General features: G+C 38.4%; 2 protein-coding genes across 9 annotated transcripts in view; one reads left to right on the top strand and one right to left on the bottom strand.

Moving 5' to 3' along the window:
* Positions 1–27,500, bottom strand: part of ZNF536 (zinc finger protein 536) — a 345,963-nt gene that overhangs the window by 151,225 nt on the left and 167,238 nt on the right. The gene's annotated exons all lie outside the window — the stretch shown is intronic.
* Positions 19,161–24,609, top strand: LOC127479122 (uncharacterized). The gene is made up of 2 exons (XM_051805702.1): positions 19,161–19,613; positions 21,337–24,609. The coding sequence occupies exon 2, from the start codon at positions 21,623–21,625 to the stop codon at positions 22,361–22,363; it is 741 nt and encodes a 246-aa protein (XP_051661662.1). The 5' UTR covers positions 19,161–19,613; positions 21,337–21,622; the 3' UTR covers positions 22,364–24,609.

Here is a 27,500-nt window from a genome sequence, read left to right as displayed (position 1 = left end):
AATCTACAAGAAATGAGGAACACAGAACTGAATATTTAACCATTTCAGCTGAGGAGTACTTCCCAAATATCTTTTCATATCACTCAGAGCCCCAGTCAAAACCTGCACTGCCTGCATCAGTTTGGACAAATTAATCCCAGAGATGAACCCTTCCTATTTCCTAATTCATCAGTTTTCTTTTTTATTGTATAAGCACAGAGTTTATCCCAGGAATCAAGGAAAGATTCAAAACAACAAAACCTATATACATATTAAAACATGGTCCTGGCCTTTAGCTTAACCTTCATTTAAGTTCCTACTTGCTGAAACTCTAAGAGGTCCAGAATTCCAGCACAACAAAAAAAGTACAGTCATTCTGTGAAGTCTGCAGTACCTCACTCTTTATTGCTGAGTATAAACATCTCCTGGCACTGGCTTCACATATCTGTGGCCTTGTTCCTCCCTCCATGGCTCCTTCACAGCCCATGGCCTGAAGAGGCTTTTGGGGGGTTAGAAATTGGAACAGAAAGAACAAAGACAGTTTTTCATCCCCCAACTATAACTGAACTAGACCTGTGTACAACTCAGCACAAGACACTTCAGCTTATGATAATGCCTGTAATATTACAGTCAAATAAAAGCCTTGTCATTGATAATGGTGGCAAAAGGGGTAGCTTATTCATTTGTACTTCACAGACTATCTGGGTGGAAAACAATCCCAAACTATGAAGATAATCAAATATTTCCTGAGGTGTTAATTTGGGAGCCTCCATTTCATTTTAGTAGACCACAACTTCAAATCCAGACTTGAATATAGACTCTTTCATTGAGCTCTTTAATCAAATTCATTTGTAAATTAAGCTACAAACAACCTGTCAAAGCCCATTAAGACACCTGAACAAAACTCTCCTGGAGTATGCACTGTACACCGTCAAGCAGTATAGCACATCAAGCCTCAGATCTGCACTGCTCTTCTCTGTGGCTTTCTGCAGGACTGTTGGATGCAAACATCCCATTTCCATGGCCTACATCAAACAATTTTATGTTTGTTACTGAGATAGAAATACTAGCACAAGAATATAGCAAAAAAAAATTATTCCATTGCATTCATCCAGCTAATTGCCACCTTGATAATTTTCATTAAATATCCCTTATGAGTTTTACACTCCCTACAACCTTAGGAACATACCCTGAATGGGGGGAAAATCAGCATTATTTCATGTCATCTATCTCACTCCACAAAAACACCTACTTCCAACAAAGAAGTATTTCTCAGTATTTCAAATATAAACCAACCTATTAACAAACACAGTAAGGAAAAAAACTATGTATTTAAGTAGTACTTAAGTTTCAAAAAAAACTTTGTTGAAGTAAAAATCATAGCTGATGCTGAAACCCTGCAGCCCTGACCTCCAACAACAAGCCTGAGATTAATTGTCAAATCAGTTCTCTCTCTTTCCTGGCTGTTGGGAGTTTGACTTCTTGCAGACACGTTCAGGAAAAGCACCAGGCACAGCTTGTTTGCAACCTGGGCCACCAGACACAGAAAATCCTTCTAGTACTTCACAGGCACAATCTCATTTCCACCAGCTCCTCATTTCAAAGCTGTCCAAGCTCAGAAACTCAGCCCTTTTCTCAGCGTGGTACCAGAATGGGAAGGGAACAAAGTTTTCCATCTCTTAACACTGAGAACTGGGTGGTGCTTTTCACGGTCCAGTCACAGCCCAGTGTGTTGTTTGAGCTGCATTTTTGCTTAGAGCTCAGCGAAACCAGGATTTGGTTTTGGGAAACTTATGTGCTTCATGAGTTGTGAAAGAGTCCCTGGGTTAAACACAGTAGGGTTTTCAGAACACAGAAGCTGGGAATGGAAGTAACATGTGGAAATTTTGGAGTCTTTGGGGAAACATGTACAAGGCATGCCTCACTAATAACTCACTATGAACAAAGGCAAAATGTTCCTCTGTGTCAGTAATGATATCTTCTCAGTTTGGCCTTTTAATGCTGATGTCAATAGAAGCCTCATTCAATTTTAAAGGTAGAATATGTTTCAGTAATTTTTACTGCAATTCTCTACTATATTTTATAGCAATAATGCTGTTATAGCTATGATGAACTAAGGACATAAACAGCAGAATTTGCAAGAAGTAACAGCTTATATTAAAACTTAACTAATACCAAAACAGTTAACATAACCTGAAAAAGTAGAAATGTTTTTCAGGTACAAATTCTTTTTCAGGAGCAGAGCAAGCAACAAACCTCAAGCTCAATTACTGAAGCTAAACTCAAAACAATTATTCCCAGTCTACACTTATCTCATATTTAATAGTGTTGTTTGGTTTAAGATTTTTTTTTTTCTTTTTAAGAAACAAATTCAATATTTGTTTTTAGGGAAAAAATAACATTAAGGAAATAAATTATTTGTTTACCTTTCAAGATATCCATTATAGCAAACAGGGAAGCATGGAACTCAATGTACCTGTGAAGTGATTCTGCCATGGCCAGCACTGTGCTACTGTGGTGAAGGACAGACCTATAAACCAACACAAGTCTGTCCTGCACCTTACAAATGTTGTGATAAAAAGCAAGTTTATTATAAAGGTCAATGTCAGAGGCTAATAATTTTTTTTTAGTGGGAATTTAACCATGATGCCACTGATGACTCAACCCCTGACAGTCATCTTTTAAAAACTCCTAACCATACATTTCTAAAGAAATACGGGTTTGTGTGACACACCTTTCAGTGCCGGAGCATACAGTTAGCAGCTGAAGAGAATGGACAATTTGATAAGTACAGATAATACCATGCTTATTTTAGTGGTATTTCTGGGCTTTTGGATAGTTGGGTGCAAAGATATTTTCGACCAAATCCTCTAATTCATAATTAAATAAAGTCCCCTTAATTTTAAAAAGAGTACATTAGAAATGTTTTAGGTCAGTAAAATTAAAAAAGCTTAACTCTCCTTATCCAAAGGCCAAAAGGAATCCTGAAAGGTTTGCATACTCAAGTCTTCTGATGACTATCCATGAGAAAAAAAAAAAAACAAACACAACTCTACAAAACTTCTATTATCCCCAGTATGAATTTACTGTTAATTGAAGTTTTGATAACTAGTGATAAAGTGGGAACTAATTCATCTGCTACAAACTCAGAGAATAGTATTTGGATGCAGTTTGAAATAGAAATCACCAACTATCCTGTTTAAATATTAAAAACCAGAGGGGTGGGGCTCAGCTCAGCTTTCCTGAGCTCAACACACCACAAACCACGGCACTGCCACCATTTAGCTTTTGTGCACAAATGTTTATCCACAGATCTCAATGCATTCAACAAAGAAAGCCCATCTGTATTTTAGAACAGCAGGGACTATAAAGACTACATAAATATAGAATTACTTACCTGGGCTTACAGAAAAGTTTGTGGAAAAAAGAAGCTCATTTGATTTTATTCCCAATCCTATCCCAGCCCCATAACATCAACAACAACCTTGAAGTAGACTAAAGTAAACCTAAATATTTAAAGCTATATGTTCAACTCATTTCAGCACATATGACCCGACAGACTAAAGGACAAACATCACAGGTAGAAGCTATCACACAAATCAATACTACTGTGCCACTCCATATATAGATTGTTGTAAGAAATCCACATTGCAAGACACTTGCAAAGTTACACTGAATAAAATATTTATAATTGCAGAGTGGACTTGACAAAAATGAACACCTTATTCTAATATAAAAAATACAATCCTTATTCACAGGCTGTTGTGCAGGTACAAACTGATGGGCCTCTCTATGACCTTGTTTTCTAAGCTTTCCATTTTCTTGCTTTTATCAAGTACCTCTTTGTTCTCAAAAACTTCTCAAGGAACATTTATTGCAGCAATTCCCAGTGGTGGGAAGTTCCATCCATTGGCAGTGGTCTTCTGCATTGTTCAATAAGAGCCCCACAAAACATTGCTGTTGCGTCACAGAACAGGAAAAGACATTTCCAACTATTTCACTGTAAGTCCTGGAAAACAGGAATCCTTAACATAAATTCAGAGGGAACTTTAAAACATAGAAACTACCGGGTAAGACAAGTACAATCTATCAAAAGAGGAAAGATTTTCAGATCCTAAATTTGGGTTGGGATGACAGAAGATGGAGAGGCTTTGAGTCTATCTTCAGATAAATTTCACTAAGAGCTTAATGTTTTCATATAAATTTAAACACTTTTATCTTAATAGAATACAAAGTCCAACAGAGGTTGCAGCAGGTATGTTTACACAGGCACCTCTTCACCTGTCACAGGGACAGAAAGCAACAATTATTTAAAAGGATCTGAAACAACAGAGAGTTAGAAAACAGAGTAAGAAAAATGGTATCAAATTGAAACTGCATGGACAATTTAGGCTTAAAGAAGGTAATTACACAAACTAAATTATGGAAAATTCTCCTTCTGAGAAAAGCAGGGCATGGTCTTTAGTCTGACAAGTGGCCAAACATGTTTCTTAGCCTGCTGAAAAAAACTCCTGTAGCACCTGAGTCTCATAGCACTGGAGCAATCCAGAGAGAACTGGAATCCAGTCTGTAAATCACAGCACACCTGAGCACAGTTCCCAGCACTGATACCATATAAGATGGTGCCTTTTGTTTCTTTGATCAAGAGTCAAGACATTTGTTCTAGATCCAACAGTGCAGTGAGATAAGCCTGTAACTTTAGGCAGGATGGTTAAAAGCAAGTGATTTTTCAGAAGAGCTCACTGCCTGGCAGCTACTGCTTTTTCAACTGAAAATAAGATTCTTAGTTCCTTTGATTTCAGCTGCTCATCAGTACAGTGAATCTAATAATATATATATATATATAAAGTGGGAAATATATTATAAATATACAATTAATAAGGTTGAGTAACAGTCATCTGTTGAGTAATACTCTCCACTAAAATTCTTGAACCTCCCCTTCCTATTTAAATAATGAGATAACCCCCTGGATTTTATAGGGTAACACTACTACATCTTGAAATTATACATCACCCAGATGCCTTGATGAATTAAGTTCAGCATCCCTGGTACCAAGCAGTCATAGCACACACACTGATGTTATCATCTGTCAGTCAGCCTTACTCAGGGTGATCTCTCACACTGCCCTGGCACCCCCTCACCCATTTGCTGTACCCTCATCTCCTCCTGGGCCTCCTGAGCCAGCCTGAGGGAGAAAGTGCTGCAGCTCCTACTCTGCAGAGCATGACCCTGCTGCCCAGTGCAAGTACATCAGTCCTGGGAAATGAGAAGGCTGAAGGCAGCAGAAGCTTCTCTTTACAGTTATTTTTGTCAGAGAAACTATACCTGAAAGACCTGAGAGCATATTCTGCTCTCAGAGCAAGGAGCAGAAGCACTCAGAAGTAGTTAAGGAAATTTTCTATCCACCTTGTCTCCCCAAAAATCTGCCTGCTTTCATCTTTGAGTAAACTGGAGCCAGCTCACCAGCTCTGGTTTTTTTTCTTCTCAAAATACTAGCTTTGGGTACTCAGGACTCTCAGATATAAAGCTGGGTGCTATTAAAGTGTTTATTTTTCAACAACTGTACTGCACAAAAAGATTCTGAACTTGGTTTTCTCCCATCTGTAAGTCTAATGCTGCTGTTCCTGTGCAAGCAAAACCCTCCATTCAAAATCAGTCATGTTCTCTACTTTTTATGTTTTATTATGATCAAAATGCATATTTATACCATTACATAAAACTCATAGAATATGTAAAAGGACATAACCACAACTGCAGTAAAAAATGGACCAGAAAGGACTTCTATGATTTAAACTAGCAAGTGGTTTAGCTTTTTTTTTTTTTCAGCAAAGAGGTCTCACAATGAGTTTTCTTTGTCCCTTAAATGAGACAATTTCAATGTAGTAGTTTGCTGTGCTCTCAGTTTGTGTGTAAACGATGTAACAAAGCATACAATTATTTTTTCTCATGGGTTGTAGTGGAAAGCCTGAAGGACATTTTCTTAAATTTGATGCTTACCTCTTTCCCCAAAAGGTTATTTCTCTTTAAAGTTAAAAAACCCCCAACATAAACCAAACCAAAAAATAAAATAAAAATAAATGGAAAAATAAAAAAAGGAGCTATATTACTGGTAACAAAGGTTTTAGCATCCACTAAAATGTAAGCTAAAGTTGCCAAATAAATACTTACATGGTGTTGATGATTGTTTGTTTAGGAAAAGGAGATTTAGCTGCTCACATGTTCATTAGCACACACAGAGAAATGGATGAAAAATTCTTCTGGTGCTTAAAACTGATGCCATGGCCGCTGCTTACAAGTATTTCTAATACACAGTGGGTAAAAAGTGAATAATGACCAGATTAAGATATTAAAGGAAAGCAATGATTGAACTTTTTTTTTTTTTTTTAAATGAAGCAGCCAACAAAAATGTCCCTTCTTTTTTTTCCTGGTTACTCTATAAACTCAAAATGCTTGAAGCAGATTGCCTGTTATTTTAGCAAATATGGTGAATTCTGAGTGTGCCTGTGCTTTTACATATTTGAGTTTTGCAATGATTCAGGCATTATTGCTCCGTAATAGGTGTGGCTGCCTTTGAAATGTAAGCTCACAGCTTCTGTAGTCAGTGAACCATTGCTGATAGGGCTGACTAGTCAGAAGCAAAACTGGCTAGTTATGAAACTACTATAGTATATTCTTTATCTCATACACATTTAAAGGATTTACCTATCTATCCCACTGCAGACCTACTCATTGAGTAGGAGCCAACAGCATATGATTGTGTTAATTAATCTGCTATTGTGAGTAAAGGAACAGCTGCAGTGGTCTCGTGGATACGTTGTCAAAGGAAAACAATGTAATGTTAAGCTTCTGACTGCATATTCTGTTACAAAGGAGGTTTACGAGAAGTTAAATTCATAAATCACAGATCATTTTTATAATAATAATAAATATCATCTGACCTTTAAAGGAAAGGTTTTAGCATTCTTAATTTCAGTTTGAAATATGTTCTGAAATACGATACTTAAGCTTTAACCCAATTCTTTGTTTTGAAAACAAACATTCCCCAGAAATGATAGGAAATGGTAGTAGCTATAGAAATGACCTCTGACTGTACTAGATACATGCCATTGTAGTTTTAACAAAGATCAGAGCCCAAAATATCAAGTTAAAAGAAAAAATTGTTGGCTTCCATCCAATACCTCTTCTAATAAAAACACAATTTCCAATATTATACAGAAATGCAGAATGAAAGGAACATTCATTACAGGGAAAACACTTATTATTTACATAGGATTTTATCTTTTTTTTTTTATATGGAAAAGGGTACAAAAAAGACTTTTTCCTAAGTAAAATAACATAATCACTTTTGTGATTCAAATCTACCCCCTACCAAATCCTTTTGGACAGTATATACATCAATCCTTTCATAAACACCCAAGTGGTGACTGACCCAAAAGAAAGAACAAACAGGATTTTTTTATGGCTGGCACTTAGAATATAACCATAGAAAATTATGTTAGAAATTCAAGTAGGAAAAGTTTCACAATTCAAAGATGCCTTGATTAAATAGGAACCTTGTGCTATGGCCAGCATGATTTTATGAAAACACCTTGAGAGCCTTTTAATTCAGAAGTGAATTGTTTTTTGAATGAACAGTGGAACATCTGATACAATCCTTGTTTTAAATAACAGGGACCAGATTCTCAGTGGGGACAATCAGCAAATTCCATTGGCATTTATATGCTTATGTCACTTTACACCAGCACAAGTGCTGGTCCAAAAAGTACTATCTGTCAAGCAAACATGTCAAATTATAGAATTCTTGCTTTGTTTTGTTTATTTCCTTTTCACAGTTGTACTTGGCTTTATTGGCATATATGCTTTTGATTAAATTAGCTGCTATTTTATTTTTCTTAATCATTTCTGTCTGTCATCTTTTTCTTTTCTCCTTACTTAAAAAAAAAATCTGTTAAATTTGTGAAAACTAAGACCTAATCCAGACCTCTGGTACATTGGAATGATTGATGATTTCAGAGGAACTATGCCAGTTTAAGTCTCTACAACGTCCTGGCACCAAAAGAGACATTTCACTTCAACTGGAGTGGAACATATAAGAAAGTCTGAAGTAGCTTTATTTACAATTTTAAATATGATTTAAAACAAAAAAAAAGAAAGGAACATAATTTAGATATGAATCACCAGTGTACAACTTGATAACCCAGCAGTGACTGTATGGCTCCAACAACGGATTTCAATCCAACAGCAGCCTCCAAGGGAAGAGAATATTGCCAGAAATTAGGACCCCAGTGTTTTAAGCCCAGGAAAGTAATATCTTCCAAATTAAAGGGTTGTTCAGAATAAGAATCATTTTGTGGCTCACAAAATGCAATATGACCTGTGGTTACCTCAATAAATTAATAAATCTAATAATATCTGTGGATATTCTTCTTCTTCAAAGTAAATTCTGGTATTTGTACACCCTGTATCCCCCAGAAATAATATATGAGTTCTTGAGAACTGTCACCTGTATTTGGGCTTGTACACACTATTATTTAACAGATCTGGCTATGCTTTATTAAAATATCATCATGTACCTACTTTCTGAAATACACATACACTACTCACCTCAACTGTGTAGAATTGCCAGTTGCTTGCATAAAATCATTAAAACAACACCTTGTAACTTCAATCAGACTCTGTGAATCCATGAGCATCAACAGTAACTGGGTTGATGACTTCAGTGAGGTTGATTGGGTTGGGCTTTCATTACTACTTAGTGTTAGGTTTCTCTTTCCAAGTCAAAATTGTCAAATAGAACAATTTATAGGACTTTTTAAAACCTGATTAAAACAGTGCTATGGGATAGGACTTAGTTTAATGTTACCCACTTTTTTCATTTGACAAAATATGCCATAATTTTGGGGAAAAGCATATTTCTATTTAAATAGGAAAGTACAGCTTTTATTAACAGTACAGTTCCTTTCAGGTTAAGAAGAGAAGAATGCATGGCAAGAAGCAAATTTCCTAAATTTCCATAATGGATATCTAAAAAGTTCCCAGAAAATAATTGAAATTAAAAGGTACATTGGAATAAATATTAAATTCAGTCAAGCTTATGACTGGAAGGCCACCCATACAGCCTCAGCATCAGATATAATGATATTTTTTACTGATGTTCTCTTTCCTCAGAGATTAAATGAATCTACTCTGCCAATTAACAACTGATTTTTATCTCTGAACGAGTTTCTCCTGGATGTTAACACAAGTTCATTAAACTGATGTGTGTTCCTCTACAACCAGTCAGCCAGTAGGTAGTGAACTTCCACAAGGTGAGAGAGTATTTTATGATCCCTTGGATAGCCAGAAAAGCAAGTAAACTGGAGGTGAGATTAGGTAACAGCACTTCAACTAACCATTTGGTTGTTAACAATTGTTAAAGGCGTCTCCAAAACACAGAACATCTTAAATGGAAATAAACTTAACACCAACTAATAAGAGAGACATCGACCCTTTAATTAATGGAAATGTGAAGGGTGTTCTAGCAATCTGAACATTGCTTATGGTTATATATCAGTCAACATATCAAATTAAAACTATTCTAGGAGATTCCATCAGTTGTCAAGTTGAACAACTAGTACTGCTTTAGCCATCAACCTCAGCAGCCACTACTTACTAAAGCTGCCTGGTTAAAAACTCACACTAATTTCTGTTGTAATTGCATCTATTTCAATGTACTGGACACTTGCCATTGTGTGACAGAAAAAAAAATGGTCTCAGCCAGTTCAAGAAGAATGATGCAAATATAGAGTTATCAACCTACTTGATAGCAGATACAATACTTTTACTTTGAACCTACCCATGATGAATACTGGCTGCAGAAAGATCTGCAATTTTCTAAAAAAAGAACTACAGAATCCAGCTACAGAAACTCAGTATAGGCTAGCATATAAATCACTAGACTGAAACTCAGGAGTTGCTCCACTGGCTCTTCCACTGGAATACTGAATGACCTCAGGCCAATTCTTTTGTATTTCTTGCCTAAGTTTTGCAAACTGTTGAATAGAATTAGCAATATTTTTACCTCTGCTCCAATTGTTTTGAGATTTATCAACTAAAAAAAAAAATTAGTGTAAAAGTTAGCTGTTTATGTATTAAACATGGAGAAACTGACCCAGTGGTGCTGGTTAAATATTTTTATTTTACGAATAGTTGAAATAATGTCTTCCTATAAACAGATCTGTCCATCCTGGAATAAAACACAGATCTCTATAGAAAATATCAAAAGACAAGGCAAAATAGACTCCAAAAACAAAGGAGCATAAGATAAGAAGTGTGATGAGAAGTGGACACCATCTACAAAGAAACACGCATGGAGAGAAATCTTTAAAGCTTTTGAGTCCATACTGTGCAGACAGTCAAACAGACTTTCCCAAGACGTCCTCTAAAACCAAAGACAGCAAAGTACTTGACACACTGTTAGTAGCATAAAGATGCATCCATTTCTAATGGCTGACTTTATACAGGTATCCAGGCATTTGAGCAATTAACTAAATTTGGCAAGACTTATAGAACTTTACTGTACTTATTGTGCATAGTCCTTACTTATAAACCCTAAGACCTGATCACATCATTAGCTAATACTTCTCCAAGAGTAACTACCGGGAAAAAATTTCCTCCCTAAAGGCCCTCTCAGCAATAGGACACCTGATTAACATGTGGCTTTTGCCAGTACACTAGGGACAAAAATATATTTAAAAGAAAATCAGCAGGAGGTGCAACAGTTACACAGGTACCAATCCCTAGTATAAGCAGTACACAGAAATACAGAGGTAAACAATAATAATGTGCTATAAAATGAAAGGAAGAACAAAGATCCTCACAAACATCATCTTTCCAAAGCTCACCTCAAACCAAATGAGATTGTAGGAACTGCTAATACCATACAGAATATTCCACCTAGAGATTGATGGTTAGAGCCTGCTTACATGTGGTGAAAAACAGCCATCATCAGCTAAGAGTTGGTTGGTAGGTATAAGAATGCACTGGCTTGATGGCACGTGGGAACTATGCCCTGCCTCTGCTGTGGCAACAAAGTCAGTCTCCAAACTCAGTGGCTTTCAATCTGAAATCTCTCCTCAGTACTAAAATAAATAAGTAAGCAAAACAAACAAGCAAGAGAGAAAAGTACCAATTGGTTTAGACTCTATTCACCCCTCATCCCAAATGAAGATGACAGCTGTGGACCACCAGCAGAATCATGAAAGGACCAGGATAACCTATCCACAGCTCAGTGGCACACCACATCCAGGCCCTAGAACAAAACATCTGATGGGACATTAGGAAGTTCTGTCACTATGTAGAGTCAACTGGAACCAGATCCCAAACAGATTTCTTCAGCCATTGGAAGCTCTGGCTGATTGCTGAATATCACATCATACTAAAAGTAAATAGCAAAGTAACTAAGAAAATCTTCTAAGGGAAAGTTAAAAACCTTCCCAGATTTGAAACTGAACACATGGAAGACAGGAGAAGCATAAACAGTGCTTCCTTCTGAGACTGCAAGCAATGACTGACAGCAAGACAGACACCAGGCAGAATGCAGCTTCGTTCTTGACAATACAGAATTAAAAACCCCTAATGTTTTTAACAGTTTTCAGTTAACTCTGGCAATGGAAGTCGTGAGTGAAACTATTAAATGTGCAGTGCATGATCAAAGACTGTCAGCATTTCAGAAAGAAACAGATTAGGGGGTTAATGCTGACCAAAGCCTGAACTCCCTAAACCCTGCGATCCTTCCTTAACCAGGTAAACTCTGTTAACCCTGGTTAAAGGCTTGTGAGACAAGGTCAATACAGTTGAGACCAAAGTTTAAGCTATTTAGTATCTGAGGCCCAAAGGAAAAGGAAGGTTATGAAGACTTATTTGAAAGCTAAAACATGTAGAGGAATACTTTTTTAATCTAATTGTCTAAACCAGTAGTTTGAGACTGCTATTGGCACAGATGCCCAAAAGATCTCCGAAACCTTAAAGAAGAGTTGTGAGGCAGAAGACACCCTTTTCACGAGGTGTTAGGGCAAGAGAAACAAAAGCTGCTGGCTTGTCTGCCTTCTGATTTCCTTGAGACAATTCTACCAGCAGATTTTACAACTAAAGTAGATTTTTGGTAGACATCAGATGTTTCTGACAGGAGTCACAGTGCAGGGGACTCAAGAGGGAGCAGGCTGCAGTACAGCATGCTTAGAACTTCTTGTCTCCTCTGCTCCAGACTAGCAGATTGTTATAAAGCAACTGTAGACTTAAGTATCCTTAAATATAAACGCATTCTAGTGAAGAATAAGAGAGGTGGCATGTCAGAGCTGAGTCTTCAAGGGCTGAGCTTTACAGACTATGATTTTGGACAGACAGCAGTGAAGCAACCACAGTGCATGTTTCCTGAACATGTCATGTGCTATAAGTGGGACACATAAGATCAATGATTTGGTAGCTTCCCATCCAGTTGGAGGGGACCATACTGCATTGTCATTTTGGCTGTCTGTTTTCCTCTCATAGCTTGGGTTTAGAGTTACTGTATTCCAGACACAACAAAATACATAAGGGCAGTCCCCCAGTTACATCCATTTACAGGGAACACCCTTCCAGAAGACTGTTGCCCACCACTCCAGGTAACATAAAAAACTGGGACATGTCAGAAATCCTGGCTATCTGCTCCTACAAAGCACCAACGTTGAGCTGGACTTCCACAGCCAAGACTTCCATTTTTATATGATGCAGCCAGTATCACAGGAAAAGCAAATATTTTCCACACATAAAAAACCCCCAAAGTATGGTATTTTGTATTATTCACTTACCTCATTGTTTCTGAATATTTTCACCATTGCATTATTAACTCCTCTAATAATACCATTTTATTTAGGGTATTCTCATCATATGCATTAGAACACTCATCTTCTAGAACTATTATTCATGGGAAAATAAGAAATAAGGGGTAAAAAGCTTCCTTATTTTTCCAGCTTAGTCACTAAGGGAAAAAACTAACTACATCAAAACTAACAAAGCTGTCATCTTGGGTTAAAAGACAATAAGAGGCAGATTCTGCCAAGGGGGCATGCACAGATCTAGAACCTGCAGATACATAACCACACACTTTGGATCACTAGTGAAAACATGGTATTGAAATAAAGTATGGTTCTTTCCATTCTATATCTATTACTGCAGAACAGTCCTTCAGTGTATGACATTGTCTTGTCCCCTGAAGAAAGTATTTACAAGATGCTCCCATCTTCACAGTAATTTTATCAGAAAATGTATATATTCTAATTTTTTTTAAATCTATTTATACAGCAAGATAATTCTTAATGATCTGTGGGGAAAAAAAGATCCAAAAGGAATTTTAAGTGAATAAATTACAACAATGTTATTTAAGATTAATTTTTTTTAATATTGGTAAGCAGAGGAAAGAATATGCCTATTCTTAATTTCATTTGGTACCATGATAAAGTAGAAGCACTGGAGAGTAGTAATCGCAAGAGTAATTTTAACTGCACACTATAATATGCTGGAAGTGACTTACAATGGCATCATTATGCAAAGTCTATTATATTTGTCAAAGCCTTTTAAGTAACAGCAATGGAAACAGTGAGAAGAATAGCAAGATGGGCCATCAGATGAAGGAATTATATTCTGTGGAAAAATCTTTTTTTGAATCCTCTCGTGATAGTTTTAATTTTAGTGCTTCTATAAGGAAACAAACAATTGTACTGATTATATGGGTCAAGGCTTATTTTTTAAGAGATAACACCTTACCATGTGAAATTACAAATTTGTAAAACAGTGCAGAACCACTCAAGTAGCTATTCTTAGAAAACAAGTTTCTTATCTGATCAAACATTTCTTGATACCTTATGAAGAGCAAGTCAAAGGACATTAAGAATCACAGAAGAGAGATTCTTTAAAATACAGGAGACCTAACCACTCATCTGGATTATACTACCCAGAATCATTACCCAAATGGAAAAAGCATGTCTCTTTTTTAAGTAACATTAGTACACAGTGATTTTTTATGGCATCAACCAGAAAAACTATTCTGGCTTACCAATCACAATACTTTCCTTCCCAGCTTAATATCTCTGCAAACCAGTACCCCAAAACAGCTTCATCCAAAACACTCATCCTACTGATCAGAATTTATATTAAAAATGTCTTAAATGGATGGTATCTTGCTATGTCTAGATTATCAATGTTTAATGTAAACAAATACACAGAACATAAATACTGAGAGCAATTAAGCAGCAAATCAGGAATTCAGATCTTTGAGATCTATGCTTTAAAGACACTTGGAAGAACTCGGTATTATTCTTTCTGGAAATTGTTTTAAAGTATATTGCAAGGAGACAAAGTTAATCATATCCTTAAATCCTTTGGAAATAGAGTAGGTTTCAGAGTTTAAAAAAGCACTGTAGTGGTATTGTGAGAAGCAACATTAATAGGGTTACATTCCCTCTCAGTTTTTAAAGTCATGCTCCCAATGTTACATACACAGGTGTGCTCCTACCTTTTACATTTTGGAAAAACATTGAGTCTACCAAACAGTATATTTGAAGTCAATATGTCCATAACCAAAGAAGTTCCAGTCATATGCACACATGAAGCAGCAGAAAAAGCTTTAAAAATTGGACTTGCTAAATTTTAAAAGTCAAGCCAATTTTTAAAGCTTGACTTTAAACACATAAGAGTCCCTCACTTCTCCTCTAACATTCACCTGCCCTCAAAAAGACGGAGGGGGTTTTAAGACAAAAATCTTTTTTCCCCTTATTTAAAATCTATACTTCTTGTTCAACTTAAAAACAGGGACAAAATTAAACTTTTCTTAATGAAAAAACTACTGGTTATATGCACTACAAACATCAACAAGTACTAAAAACATCTTCTAGATTTCACGGTCCAGTTGTCTGATCCAGAATACTAATTTGTATAATGTACAATGTATAAACAAAGTGAAACTGCACTGTAGAAATCTGAAATGCAATCTCGACAGTTCTTAATTTACCTCTTAGGGCCCAAATCAGGGGCTGAGATCTGCACTCCATGCTCTTCTTTTGGATATAGCAGACTCAAGTTGTGGAAACTTCGCTGAGACAGAATAAACTATTTCTATACATAAAATAAAATAATGTGAATTAAATATATCTGATCTTGTTTTCCCTTATATCTAGCGCTCCTGGAAAGCTATGTCAAAATTTGCATTCAAGATGCTGACCAGTAATGTACGTTTTAACTTACTGTGGCAAATAGAACTTTGTGCCATATGGCTGATTAGAGATATTCTCTCTCTTTTTCTTCTCCTCTAAACAGCTGGGTGAGTAACAACAAGCAAAAGACAGTCAGCAGCTGCACACTGTTATCATTACTTTGATACTGCTTGAAGGAATCTAAGCCTTCCACAGGTATGCACCTGAGATTAGAGGCAAAGAATTTTCCTCTCTAAATATGAGAGGAAGCAGCTATGGGAGTTATAATTATGTTTTACAGGTGTCATCAGAACAATGCTTCCAAATTTTACCCAGAACAAACATACTCTTTTTCTATTTTGTGATTGAATTTTTCAAAGACCTTCAGGGAAAAGATATTATTGTACAAAGGCAACAACAGTGAGTAAATAAGTATAAAGGCAAACACTTCTATTGCAGACTTCCCAACTTTATCTATTTCACCCATGCAACTTCAGTAGTTATCCAATAGGATCTGCAAACAGAGCATTAACTGTTCAAGCTCTGTGTTTGATTACTGTGTACCAGGGATTCCCAAGCTGGAATTCCACTGCACCCCCCACAGCTGGCAGAGCTCTTGTTGGTAATCAGGGGACAATTAATGAGCCACGTGGCTCTGGCTCCTCATAAGTCAAAAGATATTTGGAAAGGATAATGGCTGTAGGAACTTCACCTAATATTACTTTCTGTGCAACCAGTGTTTTAGTGGCCACAGGAATGCCTGATCTGGAAGAGTATCAACTGCAGCTAAGTGGGAACAGGGAACTTGAAACAACAGGTGGGACATGTTGCATAAGCAAGGAAAACTATGGACACCCCCCTGGGCCACACAGCACAGCTTCCCTTCCAGCATCCCATCTGAAGGGGAGTGTAATTCATAGCTCTGAGGGGTAATGCATTTTAAGTCTTCCATTGCTGTTTTATTATAAGTAAAAAAACCCCCACAAACTACCACAATCATAAAGATGTTTATGAGACAACTGCAGTCAGGTTACCCCTTCTCCCTGAGGAAAGGGACCCCACCTGTGGAGGAAAACAAAGCAAACACACTTTTTTCAGTTTTCTCCTACAGGGGTTGGGGTTTGGAGATGATCAGGAGAATTTTTTCGGCATCTTTGGATGTTGGTTCTTCCTTCTACGTTAAATAAGTGCATGGCAGGAATATTAGCCAGAACAGTACAATTAAGAGAAAAATACACTATCTGTAAGAAAAGCTAATCTTTTTTTTTTTTTTTTTGCATGGTATGTTTACACTTACAAAGACTTGAGGCTAATTCTCCTCCAGTCATCATACTAAAACTCACCACTAGAGCCATGTAATCAGTCACATGATTAAGAATTTTGAAAGTTCATAATAAATGATGTGTGAAACAGCACAAATCAAAGTAATACTTGCACAGATTTCACAAGCAACTATATTGTGATCTTTTCTCATGTAACTCATGAATAGGAAAATAAAATCCATTGGGTATATAAGGTTTCCAACTAATCAGGGAATGACAATTACAGCACTAATTGTGGTCTTTGTGATTACTGAAGGTCTTTTTCATGCACACACATACATTTTCTGGACAGAAACCACCATTTTATTGTTGGAAAGCACCTAGAAATCTCTGGACACTACTCTACCAGCAGCTGTGTTATTTTTCTTTAAGTTTAAATTATTGTACATGGCTATCGTTGCTAGGTAGGACTTGGCTTCCAGCATTGTAACAGTGATGGCTGAAGTCTGGGCTGGACTATGAAACAAGCAAAAATTCAGAGGTGAAAATTACCTCTGTGGGGGTGGCTTGCATTTGTTAATGCCTTTTTAAAATTATCTTGGATATCTGCTTGAGCAAGGTATTGCCAGTCTCTGCTCTCCAGGCATCCTAGCACTTGTACTCTTGTTGCTTTCAAGTTCAGTGTCACCAAGATACTTTCAGGCAACAGATCATCTAATGAAGAACAATATGATGTCAGTGTGTAATGACTTCTTGAGAAAAAGAGTGATGTTATTCAGCAATACAAAGAGACAGTCTCACTTTCTTCTCAGATAAACAACTTCGTAATGAAAGATTGTTTAGAGGTAAAGAAAAACTGAAGGAAATTTAAAGGGGCATAGCAGTCTGTGTGTTAAAAAAACCCAAACACCCACATTTTAAATATTAATAACAGACAGAGCCACTGATTCCATTTCTATTGACAGGAAATTAAAAAATAAACAAATAAAAATTCAGATGAGGATTTAGAAAAACATTATCCAGTGACAGACACCAAAGAAAGGAGTATTTCACAAAACACAACATTTACAGAAAAGCAGTCAAAATCATCACTGTGCTCAGGTTTGGCTCCAAATTGCTGCTGTAAACTCACATCTGATGTAACTGATTAAAACATAGTAGATGGCACTGGTATACCAAGCAGAACTAGAAGTTTTAAACTACAAACGCTACAAGAGCGTACCTTGATATCTACACAATTCACACCAGTCAAGCAGTATCAGGAAGGCTTGAAGTGTACCTGCCTTACATTTCTTCCTAGTCTAAGTCCAAAAAAAGTGCCAAAAAGTGTTAAACATCTGTACTGTAAATGCAAATCAGGTCCAAAACCCTAAAAATCTGTGTATCTTTAGTTCACTAATGCCACCAGTACTCCACGTGCAGCAAAAAGATGGTCATTACAAAAAGATGCCATGAGCAATTTTTAAATAGAATCCATTTACATTTACCAGAATCTTACTGCTAGTCTTGGTTTGTTGTTTTTTTGGTTTTTTTTTTTCTAATAGTGCTAAATAGTCACTTGGGAAAGCCTGTTATGTACAAGCAGTACACACACAAGCTTAATTCTTCAGCAACTTCAGACAGGAGTGTAAAATGCAAGCTGGAGTCCAAAGGCAAGGAGGTAGAGCTCCAGTAAATCTGATGCAAAGCCTAATCCGTCTTTTGTCTGTACAGTCTGTGGAATATTTGAAAGGGAAGCAAATACACGAGCAAACATTGCATGTTACTTGTCTCAAGGGAAGTTCCGAATTTCTGTTCACCGACCCAGACACAGATAATCAAAGGGAAGACCTTATATACCAAAAACTTCAGAGCAGGTCACCTATTTGTCCATATCTCTCCTCACATATAGGTTGCATTCCAGCTTATCAGCAGGCTATGCTATAAAAGAGTCCAAGAAAATAGTAGATGCAATATTTACACCAGCAAAAACTATTTCTAATGCTAGTTCTGTGCACGCTCTCTTTCAGCATGCAACGGAGTAGATGGACAGCTTTCGTGGTTTCCTATCACTCTGAAGCACAGTGCCTCTTTCCTGGTGCACAGTCTTGCAAGTTTTTAGAGCAGTGACATTCCTGCTGCTGGCACTGTCACAGGCCAACAAGCCCGGTTAGCTCAGTGCTAATGCCTACTGAGCTCGATCACCGGTGTGAGACGGGGTCGCACTGACAAAATACCAACCACAAACCTGGAAGACTCTTAGTTCACACTCTTGCCATTCTACTTTATACTTCAAAAGATAATAATAACTGGTATTAGAACAGGGAATGACTCTATTCTTACTTCACTATCACTTCTGACACGGTAACAGAAAATGAAATAATAAAATATATAAAAGAAACACCTACACAATAACTATTACATGCTCAACAGCAAATGGTCAGAACTGTACAGTGTTGCTTTAAGACAGTGAAGAGTTAATGAGACTGGTTGAGAAAAACATGAGCTGGGCCTCTTACTTATCTTGCACCTGGCTTGAGCAAGACCTCAGAGGTCTCATGGCCCAGTGTTGTTGCAATGAGGCACAGGAGAACATCAAGCCTCAGCACCAACCAATAGCCACACTCCCTTCACTGTGAAAAACAACACTTGTTATAAATCTGTTTCGTTAAGGAGATAAGGATGTGCACAAAGAGCCTCTGATGAAGGTCAGAGAGCCTTTACTGCCGCCTCAGTACGTGGAGGAGGAGGGCCAAAGTGTTTATTCTACCTCTTTTCTCAATTATAAATTCTGACTGAGTAACAGAGACTCTCATTAAGCTCCATTAACATATTAACTTACACATCCCTTGGGATTCAAAAGAAGGAGAACATGGGATCTACGACACATATATGACCAAAGTCACCAAAACCCATCATAACACGAGATTGTTTCATCCCCTTGGAACAGACCAAAACTTATAGTATAAAAGGGGAGCTTCGGGGCAGAACAGGCCAGAAGAGAAAAAACCTTTGGAGGAGGAAAACACCTTTGGAGAGGGAAACCACCTCTGGAAGGGGAAAACACTTCTAGAAGGGGAAAACACCTCTAGAATGGGAAAACACCTCTGAAGGGGGAAAACATCTCTGCCTGCTCAGGATTTGTCAACAGACTGTCTCTCTTTCTCTCCTGAAGGGACGCCTTTAGGTGAGTTTTGTGCCTCCAACTGTGTTGGAGTATACCCGGGAATATTCATCATATATATATATATATATATATAGCGCTATTAGAATCTCTCTCACTGTACTTTCTGCTGCAGCACACATCAACACTCTGTAGCCAGTGCATTTATCACCGGCAATCCTGAACCTGCTTTCCTGTTGCTTCAATAAACCTTCAATACACATTCATGAATCTGGATCATGAAAAGTCCTTATTGAACAAGATCAGATCTATATTCCTGGATTGGTAACTGCACTGCTTCTGCATCTGTGCTCATGTAAGTTCTTCTTTTGAACTCGACCAGCCCTATAGGGATTATTGACTATAATCAGAAATTAAACCCAGCCACACCCAGCCCCTCTGATCTCTGAGGACCAGCTGGACTTTAAGGGGGTTTGTTTTCTGCTGAATACCCATACCCTTAATGCAACAACACTCATCCTTCCACAGTATAAATGTCAACTGATGTTCATATTATGCCTTAGAGAAAGAGTCCACCTGTCCCACAATTTTTTCATGCAGATTAGAAGGACACTCGTTTTCTGATGGTATCCTAAAAGTAAAAAGCTTATGCCTTCAAGGTTTGAGTACAGTTACAACCTATTTCGTTTAATCCTCTGTCTTCAGTATGATTTCACATGTGCAGCTGAGAACCAGTTTTATGCATTTGATTAAATATAATTAAAAATATGACTAAAGAAGCCACTTTCTCTACTAAATATAAGGAAATTACATAAACGAATCAGCTCAAATGTGGTTTTCTTTGTTTCATTTTCATTCAAGAATTTACAGAATTATTTTAAATTGATCTGATGACTCTCACATTGTTTCTATTATACTACCTACTGTTACTGTGACTGTTACTGAATAGAACCCAGTGTCTGAAATGGTCACTATTAAAGAGTCTGCCCTACTTAATTTTTTTTTAAAACTGACCTTTGGTATATTTATTCTCAATACAGTAATCTTAATTTTGTTTTTGGTTTCTCTCCTATGGACTTTTCTACAAGCACAGCAACAATGAAAACAGTTTGAAACACTACTTCCTCTACTTGCCAAAATTTACTCTGCAGTTTAAGAAAGTCCTGCTACCTAAAGTTTGGTATTTTCTTTGGCTATGGAATCTTTTGAAATTCTGACTAGAGCTGTGAAAACCCCCATGATGAATAAGCACAGTAGTGCAGTGTGTTGAGGATTTAACTTCAAAAAGCTTCGCATGTTTTCTAGGCTCACTAGCCTCATCAAGCTAAATTCAAGTCAGCAGTGCTGTTCAAACATGTCAGGAAGTAAAAAAATACAAAAATGTTTAATCAATCAGAATTCTTTCAACAGAAGGACTGTGAACTTAATGCCAGTCAAGGGCAGAAAATAGCTAAAAGCCTAGTAAAACAACAACTGGATCACACACTCACCTACCTTGTAATTGTGGTGTCTGAACATACAGCTGGGCATCCTTCTTCCACTGTAAAAAGTTATACTTTGTAAACACCATAAATTGCACATTTTATACTAAGAAAAGTTTTAGTTCTGGCCAAATTTGGCTGATAAAAGATCATGTCATGTAATTTTGGGGAAAAACAATATAAAACTAGTGCCCTACACACTCTGATTCTCCATTGCTTTGCACAATCGTTTGTATTTTTGCAAAACACACGTAAATTAGCACAAAGTGCTACTATTCTGATGTGTCTTTATTTCCTTCTGTTAGGGGAACAGGTTAAAAGCAGAAGACTGGAGGGAAAGACTGTAAATCACCTTGCAGCTGGGAATAACCCTTGATAAACCAGTGTGAACAGCAGCCAGTGATCCTGTGGTCTGGACTGAGTTTAACGGTGCCTCTGTCCCTGCTCATGTGCCTCTGCCTGGGCGTTGCTTCAGGGATCCCCCCGTTAGCGAGGTAACAGAAATAAATTTACTCTTTGTGTTCTAGCCAGAGTTTGTGTCTGTCCCTGCTGCCTGCCTGTGCCGACTTACACACAGATCCAGGAGCAACCATGCCATGGCTAGCCAAAAAATCAAAAAAGCTGAGAAAGCCGAAAAAGCTGAAAAAGTCGGGGCCTGGGGAGGCTGTGATGGTGAACCCCAACATTCCAGGATGGCCCAGTACTGAGCGCTGGACCCCCGTGGCCACTTTCCTGGCTACAATGGCCACTCCAGAGACATGGCCTGAAATAGATGACGGGGTGGTGGTGAACCCCCACAGGGTCGAGGTTGCCATGCGCGGATTGCCGTGGAAAGCGGCATCAAAGTCCTCCCGCAAGCTAGCAGGGAGACTGGGATGGCTGTTGGCTACTGGTCTCAGAGCTCTAGACCGTGAAGTCATAGCCCTGCAGAGTAAAGTGAGCGAGCTGGAACTACTCACCTACGCCAGAGCTCGCGACTGTGAAGCCATAGCACTGCAGAGCAAAGTGAGGGAGCTGGAATTGGTTACCTACGCTAGAGCTCTGGAACGGGAAGTTACAGCGCTGCTGAGTAAAGTGAGAGAGCTGGAAAAGGAAGTTGTGACTTTACAGGCTGCAAACGTGATCGCTCATGAAGTCACTACCACTCAAGCAGAGCAGTGCTATGAGCAGCAATGCACTATACAGCAGCTGGTGTCACCTAGGCATAAATATGTGGAAAATAAGGTTTTGATCTCCCAGGTTCGTGCTCCAACTTTGAAAACTTCACGGGATCCCAAGGAATGGGATGGAAATATCTGGAGTGAGTACTCAGATTTTGAGATTGAGATTTAGTCAGAGTTAGCAGACAGGGATGTGGTATAGATCACACATACTTATACTCCAAAAGAGTTTCAATTATCCACTCCTAGACAAGGAAATCCTTTTGAATTAGAAGTAATAATTCTAGATGATATAGCCTTGTGGGGATTGAGGCAGATGAATGGACCAAAAGATAAAAAAAATCTGTAGAATTTTGGTCCAAGGCATTCCAAGGCACTGCTATCTATTTTACCCCAATGGGAAAATTAATTCAAAATACAGCTTGGACACTGCAAGAATCACAGGCCAAGATAGTGTGACTGTACACCTTCAGTACGAAACACAGTGAGGACCAAAAATCCTCCAGATAGTGTCTCTCCCAAAATATTAGCCAAAGGGAAATGGAATTTTACACCAATGGATCCTACAACCTATTAATCTAGATGTGACCATTCGTATAATAACCCCTGACAATACAGTATGGTTCTGTACTCTGTCTATTCCCCTTTATTCTCCATCCTCTGTTAATATCATATTCTCAAGTTCTTGTATTTCATGTGTCTTTGATGATTTCCTGTGCATTATCTAGGGGGGGGTGCATTGGAACTCTGTTATTGGTGTCACAAACCCAACATCCAAACAAAATTCAATCTGAAAAAGGGCAAGCCACACGTCTCCAATCTGTGTGGGCAATTACCCCATCTCAAGTTACCAAGCCTGGAGCAATATTAGCTGAAGGAGCTGGAGCAACAGCGTATATGTTACAGGACAGAGATGACACTCTTCTTTTTCCCCCTTACCACAGGCTGGCTTCTTGTGCTTTGTAGGCTTGTACCATGACAGCATATCTTATATACATTTCTGCAAAATCAATATGTAAATACTTGCGTGTGGTTGTTTTTTACTGTAACTAATGTCTTATTATTCTTTCTGAGAAGTGACTATAGACCAGCTGGCTTGTGCCCTCGTGGCAAGGTTTAACTGGGACATCCAAGGCAGCTGTTGCCTTAAATTTGGGAGTAACTGCTGTATACCTTACAACATCGATTACTGATGAGCTACGTCGCCCTTCAACATCATAAATGCTGTTCTGAGTTTGAAGGCATGTGTTGCTTTGACCTGCAGAACCAGTTGGCATGGAGGATATCATTCAAGATCTTCAGGACTACATCTAATCACACAACTTGTCGGTGGTGCCTGTTTAACTGGGTGCTTTACTTCCCTGGCAAGAGGGGTGGGACACTTAAAGCATTATATGCTTATATATTTGTTCCTTTTCCCATATGCTTCAAGTGCCTCTGCAGATCTCCTATCCCACATTTCCAGCCCCAGCAGCAGTGGTCTCTTGAGGCTGCAAGTTGGGAGGAACGGGTTAAAAAGCGGAAGACTGGCGAGGAGGACTGTAGGTGGCTCGAGTGACCTTGCAGCTGGGAATAACTCTTGATAAGCCTGTGTGAACAGCAAGCCAGGGATCCTCTGGCATGGACTGGGTTTAACGGTGCCTGCATCTCCACTAGTGCACTTCTGCCTGGGGGGTTGCTTTGGGGATCCCCCAGTTAGTGAGGTAATAGAAATAAATTTACTCTTTGCATTCTAGTCTTGAGTTTGTGGTCCTCTTGGTTGCCTGCCCGTGCCAACTCACACACCTAGCCACTGTGCAGAGGTGTCAGTGATGTCACACTGTGCATGGGAGTAGAAAATCAGGCCCCACATTCTCTGAAGATACATTAGCACAGGCTCCTGTGAAAGGATAAGCAAGGACACTAAAACCACTGAGGAAAAGAACAATAATGTTTTCAATTGATAATGCTATACATGTTCTTAGTAATGAGTCTCTCTCTCAACTCTAAGTAAAGCAATTGGCATGTTCTTTAGATAGAGCAACAGTACAAATACAGCTGTGTATATCTGACACACAAGCGTTTGATTTTGGACTTGCTGAATGTTCAGATAGTTGATGAGATCACTTCAGTGTTGCTGCATATAAAAAGCAAGGTATCTGTAGCATGCCTAATTCTGATACTTATGACTCTCCTCAATAAACTGGGAACCTGCACCAGGGTCACTCCTGTGCACCTTTTCTTGCCCTAAGATACATTTGCAAAAAATTGCTATTCACTACAGGGAGCTGGGAGGAGAATGCCTGGGAATTGATGGGCATCAATTGTACCCACAGCTGTGAGTTCTTCAGTTTCTGGCTGCTGCAAACGTACTTTCAGGTCTTTTCACAGTTCTTTCAGGGCAAAAGAAATGGAGACTATTCCTTGGTGTTATTTCAGCAGTTTCACTGCCTTCGATTTCTCTCTCCATGTTCAGACAGCTACTGAACCTGTCACCCATATAAAGACAGAGCAGAACACAAAAGATAGCACAATCCTACCATCAGACACTCTTAAATATAGACAAAGTTGCTGTGTCAAGATTTAATATAAAAGCTAGTGTATGTGATGTTTTGGTAGATAGGCATAGTATTTTCCTACCTTTCCTATGTCAGGATTTCACAGCTACCTCTCTGCTATTGCATTGCCCAAGTCATATGTCCTTGTCCTTTTAGTGTCAATGAAAGTGAGTTTGACTTTCATTGCAAAGTATCAGTATGTTCAATGATAAGACTTAAAAGAAACTGCCGAAGAGACAGCAATAGAAAGTGTTCTGCATTTGTCCACTACTACTGCTTGTCTTTTCAGTAACATTCACTTTCATTCCTTATCCCTCTTTCAAAGTTCATTATAATTACACTATAGTGGTCACATCCAAAAAGTCAGCATTTACACATAGGGACTAAATAGTGGCATCTAAGAAACCACGGTATTATTTTCACACAGAGTAGGAAATAACTGTGGTGACCTTGATACCATTGAGTGGTAAATGTGGTTCTATGTTGCCTTAATGTTCTTCACTGTACTGGCACCATAACTATTTTAAGAAAACAAATAAAATTATAGAATTATAGAATACTTGATAAACTCCTCCCCTTCAGAATTCAGTGCCTACATTTTCAGTGACAGAATAACAAGGAATATATTAATCATACCAGATATCTACTTGATTAAAGATATATGCAGACATATAAAACCACATATTTAGTTCCATAAGATTAAAATAAAGGCTCTGGAATATACAAGAGAACAGTAACTGTCAACTTTCACTTCTGCAATTTTTCCTCTTTACATATATGGCATCCTTATATGCCCATCCTTTTCCAGTTACTAATCAAAATCAAAGATGTTCTGTTCTTTCCTTGAATTCTCTACAAATTATGAAAAATGGCTGTTTGCTTTTCTTTTGTTCACAGAAAGCTTTGAATCACCTTTTGGTCTCAGTCAGATCATACCTGGTATTCCATAAATCTCCCAGGAAAGTGTGAAGTATTTAAGGTGGATGCTTAAGACATTTCAGAAAGTCTTTTTGGATTTGCTTCTGTCCCTCTCTGAATAGTTTTGTTAGATCACTAAAAGGGAAAAATATGCAGTTTTTGATAAATAGACTACTCCCCTACCTCAGTGTTAGATAAGATGTGAGTAGACCAGTTTTTAATTACGTTAGCCTATGATATATGTGGTAAGGCATTCCTAAAAATGTAATGAAGAGGTCATCTAAAACAAGACACAGCTAGAAATCAGGACAGAAATGAGCAGGAAGCACAGCTGACAGAAGTAAAACTGTATAAATCCCACTTACAGCCATTCTTATAAAGCACATTTAAAAAATAAGTAGCAGTAACTCTACTGCACATTTTGTACATTTTCTAACTAGGGGGATCCTTAACATTAACACCACAGTGTCTCTGTTGTTCTAGAAAGATCAGAAATGAGCTCAAAACCCCAGACACGGCCAAGAAGTCCTGCCCTTAACTTCTGCCTCCTACACTTTAGTTTAATATTTAAACAAGCCCCAAAGTAAGGCTGTGTCCTCTCGAGGTCTCTGGTCATGCCTGAGGACAGTGAAAGTTTAAGGTACAAAAAAATCCAGAAAGAAGTGGGAAATAGTCTAGAAATAATGAGTGTGTTTCATAGCAGAAGAAAAAGGAGTATCATTCAGGGATGAATAATTCCATGGAAGGAGCAGGGAGAGAGGGAAGAGAAGCCTGCAGAGGCCACACTGGCACTGTGGGAAAGCTGTGGTCACCCCAGCTGGGGGCTGGTAAGATCCCACCACGGCTTCTTTCCACCTAGCATGCATGCCATGCCCACCTTCCCACCTTGCTGGGGTTCAGAAGGCAGGGAGGGAGGATCTGGGACCCTGCCAATGCCCACACCTACAAATGCCCAGCACTGCCTGTGCATCTCAGGTGGGCCTGTGCTGTGAGAGGCATTTTGGTTCTTCAGGGACTCAGGCTGTCCATGACTGAGCTCCTAGGAATGTCACACTCCGTGTGATTGCCGTGTACAAATAGAAAATACTTAGAATAATAATAACAATAAAAATAAACAGAAAATACACTGGCATATCAGCCTCTTCTTGGACCTCTGCCTAATGTCTCCTTCCCCCTCACTCACTCATATGCTAGCCTGTGAAACTGCAGCCAAGCTTCTGGGTTTTATTTAAACCCCAAAGTAACTGTCCTATAAACTTTGAGACCATCTAAACTGCAGCTAGGCTGGGCAGTAAAGTCTTTGGAAGTACAAGTAGGGAACCTTCATCTGAAATAAGGAAGAGCATTAAATTGGTACCATCAACTAGATCAAGCCATGACTAGAAAAGCTGCCACAAGTGCAGGCTGGGTTTGCTAGGGACAAGGGTGGAGGGATACTCCACAGATGGGAACTGAGTTAGCCAAAGTCTTCTTAAATTCCACTTGAGTATCATCTGCTGATGCAGGTACAAAGCCATGAGCAGCACTGGCCCTGTCACAGGTTCTCCAGGAACCCTCAGATGCAGCTATCACACAGACATGAAATGGGTCAGAACTCATGTCTCTATTTTTTGTTCAGGAATTCTCTCTGCACCCCTCATAGAACTGGAAGAGCTACCAACTCAACTCCAAGCCAGCCTGCACAGCAGGGGCAGCAGGGAACAAGCTCAGTTCCAGCAACCACACGTGCTTGCCCTGTATCAGGACATGCTGGTAATACTCTTTAGTTGAGCCCTAAGAATACAAGCTTTTGTTACCAGAAAGGTAGGTTGGAGGTGTAGCCACCTCTACTTTTAAGCCCTAGAGACTTGCTTT

The sequence above is a fragment of the Manacus candei genome, unplaced genomic scaffold (assembly GCF_025592945.1).
Source record: "Manacus candei isolate 608988 ecotype Guabito, Panama unplaced genomic scaffold, ASM2559294v1 h1tg000065l, whole genome shotgun sequence".
Classification (NCBI taxonomy): Eukaryota; Metazoa; Chordata; class Aves; order Passeriformes; family Pipridae; genus Manacus; species Manacus candei.
Note: the sequence above shows the minus strand (reverse complement) of the source record. Positions and strands in the feature narration are given on the sequence as shown.

Excerpts from the sequence above, each read along its gene's own strand:
- LOC127479122 (XM_051805702.1), top strand. The coding sequence starts at position 21,623 with ATGCCATGGCTAGCCAAAAAATCAAAAAAGCTGAGAAAGCCGAAAAAG.